This window comes from Corylus avellana, chromosome ca10, assembly GCF_901000735.1.
Source record: "Corylus avellana chromosome ca10, CavTom2PMs-1.0".
NCBI lineage: Eukaryota > Viridiplantae > Streptophyta > Magnoliopsida > Fagales > Betulaceae > Corylus > Corylus avellana.
In genome coordinates this window covers 21,334,762-21,347,283 of record NC_081550.1, presented here as the reverse complement: position 1 = coordinate 21,347,283, position 12,522 = coordinate 21,334,762, and the positions used below count along the sequence as shown (strand labels likewise).

General features: G+C 37.7%; 2 protein-coding genes across 2 annotated transcripts; both read right to left on the bottom strand.

The window, feature by feature from the left end:
• Positions 1-226: 226 nt before the first annotated feature.
• LOC132163346 (ethylene-overproduction protein 1-like) lies at positions 227-4,886 on the bottom strand. The gene is made up of 4 exons (XM_059573599.1): positions 2,968-4,886; positions 2,298-2,589; positions 1,906-2,215; positions 227-1,006 (listed from the first exon to the last, which is right to left on the bottom strand). Exons 1-4 carry the CDS (start codon positions 4,884-4,886, stop codon positions 771-773), a joined length of 2,757 nt encoding a protein of 918 aa, XP_059429582.1. The 3' UTR covers positions 227-770.
• A 3,421-nt stretch (positions 4,887-8,307) lies between these two features.
• LOC132163349 (pentatricopeptide repeat-containing protein At2g30100, chloroplastic) lies at positions 8,308-11,753 on the bottom strand. Its single transcript, XM_059573601.1, has 3 exons — positions 10,816-11,753; positions 10,290-10,656; positions 8,308-9,642 (listed from the first exon to the last, which is right to left on the bottom strand). The coding sequence occupies exons 1-3, from the start codon at positions 11,202-11,204 to the stop codon at positions 8,869-8,871; spliced, it is 1,530 nt and encodes a 509-aa protein (XP_059429584.1). The 5' UTR covers positions 11,205-11,753; the 3' UTR covers positions 8,308-8,868.
• Between the last annotated feature and the right edge of the window lie 769 nt (positions 11,754-12,522).

Sequence of the window (12,522 nt, the reverse complement as noted above, 5' to 3'; positions counted from 1 at the left end):
ACACTTTCTCCACCATTTCCACAAGCCTAGACGCTTGGCAGTTCAAAAATTGTCCTGAAATCAGATCAGGGACAATTCATCCCATTGGCATTGGGGATGTTGTGCTGGAAAAAAAAACACTCGAGGAAGAACCAGAATAGCTATGTCACCAGCTTCAGACTTGAAAAATCATTTCTTTGGTAACTGGATGAAGATAAATCCATCCCTGCAGATGAAGACGTCTGAAAATGGTAAAAGGAAAATCAGAAATAATATGGCAAATTGAGACACATATAGATGTTTCTATAAGCTTGTTTATATACAAGGAGAACTGTAAAACAAAATCCCTGTTTCTATCAAGAGACAACTTGGGACGCATATATACTGTTGTCCAAGAATTGTAAAAACCTCCAACACCATAAAAACATCTGATACTCATCCCATGCCCTATTTGATTATATGGACATTTCTTTTTGGTTCATTTTTTACATACATAATCCTAATTCACCGGAGTGCTCTAAGTGGCCCTTGCATAATCCCTTGTGGGAACTTCTTCACTTGTCTTTTCCTCATCATCAATTCCACAAAGCGCTATATACAAAGCACTCCCTTGCTTGTTTTTCCTCATGACCAATCCTTATCATTGCCATGACCAGTTTGCAGACTGATGCTCATCAAGAGCATGATTTCTGGGGGAAAATGAGGCTATATGGAAAGTCCCCATGATTTCTACCCCTCAGCTGATAAAGTCAGCCAGATACTGACCTCATTAGGAACATATATAAGGTGCCTCACTGAAGTTGTCGATTAACAGCGAAGTCTCGTGCTCGACAATACAAATCAAGTGTTTCCTTATGGTCAGGGTCAAAACAGAGAGCTGCCTGACAATCTTGGAGAGCAGAGGTGAGGTTCCCCATTGACTCGTAAAATGCCGCTCGAAGATGAAGCATTTGTAAGTCAAGCTTGAAAGCTATGGCCTTTGTAAGCTCTTCTACGGCTTCAGTGTCTTTTTGGTCATCCATCAGAACTGGTGATATGTCATTTTGTAGGTTAGTATATAAGTTTTGATTTCCATCTAATGAATATGTTTACTCACCCAGTCACATTGACAAAAAAACAAGAAATTTCTGATGTGAAAGAGATGAATGTAGATAAATGATAAATGTGAGACTCATCCTCAAAACTTGCTTTTACCAAAATGCACTATGCAGAAAAGAAGTCTTGCCACTACATTTACTAAAGGTCTCTCTAGACTCTCCTTTCATTTTCAGCAACTTTTTATTTGTTATCTTCCCATCAGATTCCAAGTTATGTAAATACGACTGCAGTTCAGAGTCTAGTAATTTGGCTCCTTCATTTACCTAAGCAAAGAAGATAGCAAGAAACTGATGCCAGCAACCCAAGAAAATTTGGCAGTACTTGGCTGTTGGTCTTTTTTTTTTTTTTTTTTTTTTTTAATCCAAAAAAAAAAAAACTTTTTAATGAATAAGCTCTAGTAAGATCAATGTTCTGTCAAATGACCAAGGCACTGACAGTGTGATATGATGATCACAAGCCTGACAATTTATGACTACTAAAAGATGAACTATCAAAACCATACTCAGTCCCTCCAGTTACAGTCAAAAGGTAGCATATCTTGTTTCATTGCTGCTATCTAAAGATTAAATGGTTTATATTCTGGAGATAACTGAGTGCCTAAAGATTGAGCAAAAAATCAGTTTTCGGCTTGATATTGAGACTAATATGCAGGAAGCAATCTGAAATATCCAAGAACTTAAATTTCATACCTAGCATTTGACAGTTTTATACACAAAGTGTGTAATTCATGGACAAGTATCACATGTGTATCACTGGCACTGACTTCAGATCAAAATTAAATTGCAGAGAATGCAGCAGTACTGAAGGGAGAAGGGCCATAAATATTACCTGCTGCCCTGTATCTGTATGGATATGTCCTCAGTGGATCCAATTGTGTTGCTATATCAAGATCATTTTTCGCCATTTCTCGGTCACAATATTCTGACCGTTTCTCATATGCTGATGCATTGTTTTGTGCCTTCTCTATTAGCTTTGTCATCTCATCATATGCATCTTGCCGTTTATTTCGTTGATGATAAACACGTGCCAGCCCTTGGTGAGCTCTTGTGTGCTTGATTTCAAGGGCATTCATGTAGCAATCTGCAGCCAGATCCAGCTTGCCACTATCCACATAAATACTACCTAAATTATTTAATGCCTGCAAAATATCCCAATACACAATTAACCAAGTACATCAAGGCACAGAAGGTGATAAGGATCTCAGTTCAGATAATACTCACTTGTCCTTTCCGAAGACCATCTGAAGGACATCTAAGAGCCTCCTTCAAAATTTGGACGACATAAGATGAAGATTTATGATCCAGACTTGTATCTGCCAATATGTACGCCTTAAGGAAAAGAGCTTCAAATGACCTCTCAAGAAAAATGGACTTATCTGCTCTAGAGAGAGCTTCTTCACGATGACCAGTATCATATAAAATCCATCCTTCATAAACTAGCCTTTCATGCTCAGAACTTGAATGATTTCTAGCCAATCGCAAACAGCGCATTGCAGCCTTTTGACAATTTAGCCTATTAGATTAATGAATATTAGAAACTATTCATGGAAATCAATGTAGTAAGTTTAGAGTTAATCAGAGACATATGGCAGCATTTATTGTGTTACACAAACGACATAATCATAGACAAATGACAATACACCATGCAACAATCTATGGAATTTCACTAGTGAATGTGTATGAGTTTATGATTCCAAGTTGGGCTGACAGATGAGTTCCATAATTTAAACTAGGGTGTGTTACAAATAATTCTAGACATCAAAATTGGAGATTTGAAAAGAAAAATCTTCGAAAGATGAGCTTGTTAGTGGATTGCCTTCATGATGATTTACAGCATAAAAATTGAAGATGAATAAGAGAGACAAGTCTAAATTAAATTACACAAACTTACCGCAAAAGAAGTAGAGATTGCCGAAACAGGAGGAGACTCTTTCCAGGGTCATTTACCAGCATCTGATGTATGATAGCCAGCGAGCCAATGTCATCAATACAAGACCATCGCTGATAGAGCTGCATCCAGCAATCAGCCAGACTCCATTTCTGAGCCCATTGGCTGAGCAACTCAATCAAGTAATTCCCAGTAATCTTCCTATGAAACATCATGTAATTGGGTTCTAAAGTTAGAACTACTCGAATGTCTCTAAGAGCACTTTCATATTCCTCAAGTGCAATGAAGAACCAAGCTCGCAATTCAAGGCAGTCGGGTGAGAGCTTAAACCCAATAATTCTGTCAATCTCTAAAATGGCTGCTCTAATCTGCTTCTCCTCCACCTTTGCAACAGCTCTGTATTTATATGGAAATGAAAGAGTAGGATCCAATTCAGTTGCAGTTTCCAAATCCAAAATCTTTTCCTTTCCAATATTATAAAGAGACCGCTCTTGGTACATCCACCCAACTGGTTTATACTCAGATATGAGAGAGCTCATCAACTTATACGCCGAATACTGTTGCCCTTGCTTGTGTTTAGCTCTTGCTACACCAGCCATTGAATAAACATGACCCACCACAGCTGCAGCCGCAAAAAAACCCTGAGCATCCTTATACTCTTTTCTCTCAAGCATCACTACACCCAATTGATGCAATGCAAGCGCCTTCTGCCACCTCTCTTTGGCACACTCTTCCAATCTCTCCAATAGCATCACCGTCATGTTCGATACAATGCTTTTCTCCATAGCGACCTGGCTTAGGAAATAATACAGCAAGAAAGAAGCATGCCCCACCCTGGCCAATCTCTCCATAGCCTCAGAGCTACAAAAAAATTTCATCACCTTCCAATTATGCAGAGAACTTGGGAGCTCTCTCAGCAATACCTGCAAGCAACTTGCCACAACAAGATTCGCCGTCTCCTCCAAACCATATTCAATAAGAATCAATGCGTCCTTAATATCACCAACCAATGAAGCTAAATGAGCATCACAGGCAGACTTCATCTCCTCACAACAGAACCTATTTGCGAAAGAAAGTAGCTCCAAAACAACCTCAGGACTGAACAAGTCCAACCTTCTAGTTCTACTATACACTTCCACAGCTCTCATTCCCTTTACAGAAATCCCATCTCGTGAAAAATCAATTTTATCCATTTTAGACTCCAAGAACCTACCATAGAGCATAACATTAAATGCTCTAGACAGCGCTGCAATTCTATATCGGACACATTGAATCTCCTCATTACCAATGCAAAATGAAACATCACTATCCTCATTCCCTTTCAAGATTGTTTTATCAAACACCTTGGAGTGGTCCTTAAGACATTGGCAAAAATCATGAATTGAATTCAAACAATACCCAGATACTAAAGTAGCGTTTGGACACTCAAGAATGTGACCGCCACAATCCATAGCTGACACGCCCACAAGCTCATCCTCCCTCCTCTCAAACCTCAACCAAGCTGAAAGAACAACCTTCGAGTGCACATCTCCAGCGTTTTGACGCGCGGCGCAGAGGCACCGGCGGAGCAGTTTGGGATCGCCAAGGCTGCGCAAGAGAGAGTACTTCTCCATGTGCAGCAATGACTTATTGGGTTGCGAGGAACTCTCAAGACGGCCATAAAGGTCAGCTAAAGCTTCTACCAAGTCAATTGGTTTGATGTGGGGGTCTATGGAGGGCTCAAGGAGGTCAGTTGTAGGGAATCCGTAAGGAAGAAGATTCTCAGCTACGGAGACAGAGTTGGTGGGTTTGGACTTCGAAAAGGGTTTGATAAGCTTACCTTTGGTAGCAGCAATGGGGTTTTTACCGTTGGTGGTGTCTGAGGGACTAAGAGCATGAACTTGAATACTCTTGAATCGCTCTATGAGCTTAACACCAAGCATTTCTTATTGGATTATATATATATATATATACACAGATTACGATATATATAGTCTATAACAGAGCAAATAAGATTCAAGTAGCTAGCTTTCTTACGAATTGTTAACTTAAAATGCTCAAAGCAAAATAAGAATACAAGAAAAGTGAGGCTCTGAATGAAAAGGGTGTTTGCCTTTGGCCAGCAAGAGAGAGAGAGAGAGAGAGGTGGTGATGCAGGGTATGAGTCTAAAATGGTGTTAGCTTCCTGAGAAAAAGAAGGAAACTTTTTCTTGCTCTCTCTTTCATGGAATGGAGTTTTAAGCAAGAAAGCAAGTAGGGGTGCATAGTATAGGCCTCAACTGGTGATTGTTTCTCGAGAAAATAATAATAATAATAATAATAATAAATAAATAACAGTTCTTTCTTTCTTTCATGCAACAGATTCTTAAGCTAACTCCCTCTCTCTCTCTCTCTCTCTCTCTCTCTCGATGGGTTTGCCTTTTTCTAACCGCAGCAGTGTTTGGTTTAGGTGGCTCACTCCAAAAGCAACGAGGAAGATGGAGTTCAGTGCGCAGACTAACCACTCCAATTTTGCCACGTCCCCATCACCCCACGTAAGAGAGTTGGCCACCTGCTGAGATGGCCGGATGGGGTTAATTACCAACTAATTAAGCTATCTTTTCTGGTTTAACTGCTGATTAATTAAAAGCAGAAAGTAAGTTATATGGTGGGATTGCATGTTAAGCAAAGGTAGAGATCATTGAGTAGGTAGCATTTTTTGGTAATTATCTATCTAATTGAATAGGTTCACGAGTCTGATGATTCCACCCACCTTTAAGTAAGACTTTTGCTATTATAAAGAATTCTAACAAACTAACAATTAACAAAACCAATAAGAAAATCTGATTTGTAAATTTAATTAGTAATGATTGACTTATTAATTTTGTAAGAAAATTGTAATAAAAGCTATAGTAATCCAAGTATTTTCGATCAATTAAATTTGAATGTGGCTGACGTGATAAGTGTCACCCGAACTATCACATAAGTTTGTAAGTCAATCTAACACTTATTACGTCAACTACTAAATAATTAAATTTGAATGTAATTAACGTGATAAGTATCATATAAATTGACACGCAAGTTTGTAAGACGATTGTAATAAAAAAAAATATGTAAGTCTCCGAGCATTTTTCAATCATTAATGATCCTCTTATGGGTAAATACAGAGGATGGGGAACCACCTCATTCTAAATCCTAAATTTAACCAATTTAGTCATATAAATAACGACCACAACTAGAAGATAACTTAAGATATGGTAATGGGACAGCTGCGTAACACGTGGGTCTGCATGAATATGCTTAAAGGACTAATCATTATCGTCTAAACAAATAGAGAAAAGGGACAGTGGGACCAAATAATTGATGGGTTAGAACATCAGATCTAAGTACATTTTTTTTTTTCTTTAAATTTTAGTTAGCATGTCTTTTCTTCTGCATAGAGCCTTTACCTCTCATTGGACTCTACTAAACTACTCAATTTTTTTTTTTTTTGAAATAAAACTAATCATAATTAGGTGAACATCTCCACAATGTCGAGACATATCCTGATTTTCAATAATTTATTATTCAAATTGTTAATAATTTAGACAATAAAAAAAAAAAAAGAAGCTCTCTTACAAGTGGGTGGGCGGGTGTCGGGATTATTTGAAACTTGCTTAATTCAAGCGGAAGAGTCCCATAAAAATAGGGCTGGGTATCGATCATATCGGTCCGGTTAATGGACTTACCGGTTACCGACCGATAAGCTATCGGTTAACTAAATCCTAACCGATTACCGACTAATAAGAAATGTTACCAAAAATTATCGGTCATATCAGTTAACCGGTCGATTATATCGGTTTTTTGTGGGCTTTTTATTGGGTTTTTAACTGGTTGCTAATTGAGTCAAAAATTAATTGCTTTGGAGGCCCAAATACGTTTTGTTGGGCTAAAACCTAAAATAGTTTATTAAAAATTAGTTATTTTGGAGTATATTTTTGGCTAAAATAATTTATTGAAGCTTTTCTTTATATTGATCCACTACAATATAAAATAAAAACCAAAACGATGTATAATAAATATAAAATTATAAAAAATTAAAATTAAAAAAACTTATCGGTCATATTGATTTTTTAATAACAAATTATTAACTAATCGATTACTGACCGATAAGCATATTTGTATAAAATTTTTAACTGATTATCGACCGATAACTATCGGTTCAGTTAAATTCGGTAATAGGTCAGTAATCAGTAACCGGTTAATCTGCCACGCTTACATAAAAACTCATATTTGTTGTCTGTTTGTTATTAATCGAGATAGCAAAATTAGTGAAATCTCTATTATGTTAGACAATTAGAGCTTGCAAACTTATCTGAAAAACAATGACAAAACAGAACGTGCCAGTAATTGAAGTAGCAAACAGACAAGACAAATAATACAGTCCGAGAATCCCATGTGAAAATTCTGTAGCAGCCTGTTTTTCAATTATCAGTTCTCACACGAGCATCTTGATAGGGAGTCAAGGTTTAAAGCGGGCGAAAATCAACACCACAAGTTGTGGGCTACTGAACTGTTTGTATTAAATTCTCGGAATCTTTGCAAGATTGGGTGCTTGTCAATATACGGCTGTGAAGGATGTTCAAGCATACTCACATGCTTGAACATATCAATCTCGATTGGAATTAAACGATTGAAAGTTTTTTTTTTTTTTTTTTTTTTGTAATTATAAGAAGATTGGGTGTTTTTTAAATTTTTTTTTTTTTTTTAAAAAAATTTTAAATTTTTATTTTTAATATATCACACATGAACAACGACGTTGTTCATTCACTGAACAAGCCTCTTTATTCAATTTTTGAGAAACAATTGAACATTCAGGTGACTGTACACAACAAGGCAAACACACCCACTTCAATAATGCATGGATCTGGATTACCAATGTGAGTTTTTATGAGGCCCACCTGTCCTAATTAGTCTCATGCCTGTTCAGATAGATGGGTTTCATATAAACTCTCTCTCAAATTTGTTGTTTGAATTGCTAACAATCTGAATAACAAATTTGTTGGGTTAGGGAATCTTTATCCAATATTGCATACCAAAAGAAGGTCCGTAAAATAGATATATAATATAAACAACTTGAATTCATGCCCAAGGCCAAAATAAAAAGGCCAACCAACAATTCTTGGTTCGTAATCTCTTTGATAAGTGTTTTCTTTCTTCTAGGCAAGTAAATCAATCTTCTTTCATGTTTTCATGGTTTCATCCTGACTTGAAGAAAGAAATACCATGAGTTAGAAATTCATTGTATCATTCTTCAAGGATGTGCAGGAACATGAAGATTAGACTTGACAAGCAGGAGAAGGTTTCTCTACATAATCATGACATATACAAGGAAAAGAAAACATATCCAATGTAAACATCGTATTCTTCCTCTTCAAGGTTGCCATAAATCCTAAAACAAGCATGGTATGTGCAATCAGAACTCGAGTTCATCATATTGAACAAACACCATATACATGACAAGTCCATAATATACACCAGGCCCTTTACAAAATATGGAACTCTACAAGTAAAAGAAGGAACAAGAGTGGAAAAATAACGTACCTGTAGTGTATATATATATATGCAGTACACTAAATTACATTGTGCTGAAGCTTTATTGTCATGCTTACAATTGCCACCATATATACAGCATTTGTTCCTAAGAACAAGACAGACATAACTTTATTCCAAATTTTCACTATTGATCGCCTCAGAACTGGTCCATCCAAGGTTTTTGTGCAGCTCAAAGGCAAAGCCATCCAAAACTATACAAAATTAGCATGTAAAAAGCACCCAGAAATTGGTGCTCGTATTAACATGCTAACACCCAGCGAAAAAGTGCTTGTGCTATAAAATCTTGACCACCAAAGTATACTTTTGGGAAAGGTCGGAGTTAACAATCTCATATACGTTGGAATAGAATTCTCAAAGCATTTTCATGACCCACAGCTTATATTTCTTCATATAGAGATAAACAAGAGAAGGTCCAATCAAACTCGCATCAGAGAGGTGCTTGCAAAGCTTGAGGTAAGTTTCTACATTTCCAGATCGATGGATCCGTTTTCTTAGTCCCTGCAACACAGCTGCCCTGTCCAAATACTCGGGATTAAAGCCTAGATCAAGCATTTTAATTAGTGTTTCTGCAGCATCATCGAAATGTCCTCCTTTAACGTAACCTCTCAACAACCATGATAGGCTTTTCTTCTTGCGCAAAGAACTTGTAACCTCAATTCTAGTAAGCAACCGTGCTATGGCGCTGGCCTCTTTCTGAGAAGCACATATGGCTAGAACAATGTCATAAAGGTCTCCGTCAGCCTCTTTGCCCACAAGCTTCATTTCCCACAACTGCCTTTCAGCCTCCAGTCCCCGACCAGCACAAATATACATTGCAAGGAGCCTCTCATGAACTACCCCAGAAAGTGAAGAGCTTCCCTCTTGAATCACCCAATTAGACAGTTGTACACCATCAGCTAAAAGATCTGACTGATACTTTTCAATAAGCTCAGCATTTTCTACATCAAGCTCAGCTATAAACCCATCCCTCCCAAAACCTTTCAACTTGCGTAAAGTTTTTGCAAATTCATTCAGCTCTTTAACCACAGCTGTCATAGCAATGAGGTAGCTGTAGACCTCTGGCTTCAACCCTGATTCTCTAAGATGAATCACCAACTTGACCGCATCACTATAGTTACCCTCAACCTGATAGAATACAACTTATATTGTCATCCACTAGTTAAATTCAAAATCAATCTAAAATTTAGAACATAAATACCATGGAAACAACATGTTACAAAATTAGCAATTAAATTCATTCTGGATATGCGAAAGACTGGCCATGAAATAAACCAATTTCACAAACTTAGTTTACCAATACAAACAATATTTTTTGACAACTGAAATATATTCGACAATCAGCATAAGAAACACAGTTTGATACTTGGGTTTAATCAATTTGCTGGAACGGGTTGACATCCTCCACACTATAAACTTAAATATCACAAAATTTGTACTTACTACTATATATGGAAGAGTAGCAGTTTCAACACACTTTACTACTTTAGTATCAGAATAGGAAATTTGACTGAGACCCAACTGAAAACAAGCAACAAGCAGTAAGAGACCATCCAGCTTCAACAACTAAAACCATCTCAGGCAACATGAAACAGAACAGCAAGCTATTATACCAAAAAAAAAAAAAAAAACAGAGGAAGAATAGAAACTCAAACTACCAAAAACACTTAAAAGTGAATAGAACTCAAATCCAAAATGATATCCAAAGCACCAATACAAAACTCATCAAAATTCATCCACGAAAAAGGAATTCAACTAAATTCCCCGACACTCACCATCATCTTCCAAGCAAGATACCCTGTTGGGCCACCCTTATGCCCCTCCTCTCCATTACTATCATCAATGCCAACACCAATCCCACGCCTCAACACCTCCTCCACAAACAAAACCACTCTCTCTCTCTGCTTCTCGCCCATCTCCCAATACAAAGATATCACCTTCTCCACCATACTAAACCCCGGCTTCAACCCCACACACTCCATGTCCACCAGCAAGTCCACCACGTCCCCAACCTCACGCCCCTCCTCAATCAACTTCCTCGCCCACCCGCACATTATCGCCACCATGAGCTCCATTGTCTCCTCGTCCACACGATTCTCCTTCTTCAGCCACTCAAACACCTCGAGCGCGCACCACGAATCCCTATCAGAATATTAATCAAATGGCTAAATTCACCTCAGCTTCAGTTTTAGAACGAATATCAGAGCAAGTAATTCGAGTTCGAAAGAGTAATTGAATTCGCTGAATATAATTAAACAATTAAAGTTTTTAGCTTTTCAAAAAACAACCGTGTTTATCTACCTCCCCTCCTGAGCGAAGTAGACAAGCACCAGCTGGAGCTCCCTAGCCGAGAGCCGCTCGTTCATCTCCCCAAGCACATCCGACGGCTCTCTAACCATCCTCTCCAGCTCCTCGATCGCCTCGAAGAACCCCTCGCTCATCTCGTCTTCGTCACCGCTCGTCACGAACCGGTCCAGCTCCACCGACTTGAACGGCCCGAATTCTCGGACTCTACTCGGTCTCGCGGCGACCACGAAGCTAGGCTTTTGGTAATAACAGGCGATTCTGGTGCAAATTCTTGAACTCCGACAGACCCTAGGAGCGAAAAATCGGTACCTTCGAAGCGAAAACGACGAAGAAAACGGAAAATTGAGCTTGGTCGACGGAGCAAATGCGTACGCCGAGGCCATTTCTTCAAAACAAAGCGGTTTCCGCCTGTTTGGTTGCCGAAAAAGTTAAGGAAAAAGAGAAGAAAGTAAAATAGTAATAGTAAAACTCACGTCCATCAAAATCAAAACAGTTGCTGAGTTCACAATAATTTAGAGTGGGGGTTTTCGGATGGTTAAAGGACTATAAAGAATACGCGAAATTTTTTCAATTTCTTCTCTCTTTCTCTAAGTTTCTCGGCAGCCAAACAGAGCAGTTAGGTTGCGGTTATTTGGTAATTTGCAGAGAAAATGAAATCGAATTAAGGATCCATTATAAGAGAGAGAGAGAGAGAGAGAGAGAGAGAGAGAGAGAGTGTGTGTGTAAATTGGAAGTGTGGTAGAGGGCAAAGTTGGAAATTGGAAAAAGGGACTTAATTGAAGGGGTTTAGGGATTTGGTGGTGCTCATAGACGGCGATGATAGCAATGGCTGACGATCGCCATCGCTGCAAGACAAAGTCGTCTTTGTGAGAGAGAATCGTTCATGGAGACGTGTTCGCTAAAGGACTGCACAGTGAGTCAAGAACCTAATAGCTAGATACGTGAATTTACTTAAGTGTCATTCATACAAGTGGAATTTGAACGTGCTTCATCTTTTGCTCCTAAATTGATAAAGGGCAAAAGAGTCCTTTTGTCCTTCATAATTCTTTCATTTTCTAAATTAAGGCAAACTATTATTAAATTATACAATTAACCCTCTAAACTTTGAAATGATAATTGACACTCTCAAATTATGCATTACTTTCGGTTTGCCCCTTCGATTACATTTTTTGATGAAAAATACATCATGTCATCGACATTGATTAAAACTGACTATTATATCCCTATTGGAAGTGTAAATAATACAATTATCTTCTTAGATTAAAAAAAAAAAAAAATCTCCCCCAGCAAAACCCACGGTCGAATCGTGGGTCTTTATAGGGTCTCTTTCCATGGTTTTTATTTTATTTTATTTTTATTTGATGTAGGGTTATAATGGACATTTTTGAGTCACGAGTGGGTTAAGTGATGTATTTTTGTCCAATTTAACATAAAATATTGACGGAAGGGGCAAATTGAAAGTGTCTAATAATTTGAGAGAGTATATTGTCGCTTCGTAAAATTCGGTGGAGCCATTGCAAAGAACATGCCCGCTCAAAGGGTAAGTGTAATTATTTTGAAATGTTAAAGTAAAAATCTTATGTATCTACCATTATTCTTGAGAAATAAAATGTTTGCTATGTGATTTTTTATTTTTTATTTTTTTCTTCAAAACAAAAATATTAGTAAACAATTTAAAATTCGAAACTCTCAAAGTTTCAT

Coding starts and splice junctions, on each gene's coding strand:
- LOC132163346 (XM_059573599.1), bottom strand. CDS start 4,886: ATGCTTGGTGTTAAGCTCATAGAGCGATTCAAGAGTATTCAAGTTCAT. Junction 2,590..2,967: donor CAATCTCTACTTCTTTTGCG/GTAAGTTTGTGT, acceptor TTAATCTAATAG/GCTAAATTGTCAAAAGGCTG. Junction 1,007..1,905: donor ATACAGATACAGGGCAGCAG/GTAATATTTATG, acceptor ACATATCACCAG/TTCTGATGGATGACCAAAAA.
- LOC132163349 (XM_059573601.1), bottom strand. CDS start 11,204: ATGGCCTCGGCGTACGCATTTGCTCCGTCGACCAAGCTCAATTTTCCG. Junction 10,657..10,815: donor TACTTCGCTCAGGAGGGGAG/GTAGATAAACAC, acceptor ATATTCTGATAG/GGATTCGTGGTGCGCGCTCG. Junction 9,643..10,289: donor ATCTTGCTTGGAAGATGATG/GTGAGTGTCGGG, acceptor GTATTCTATCAG/GTTGAGGGTAACTATAGTGA.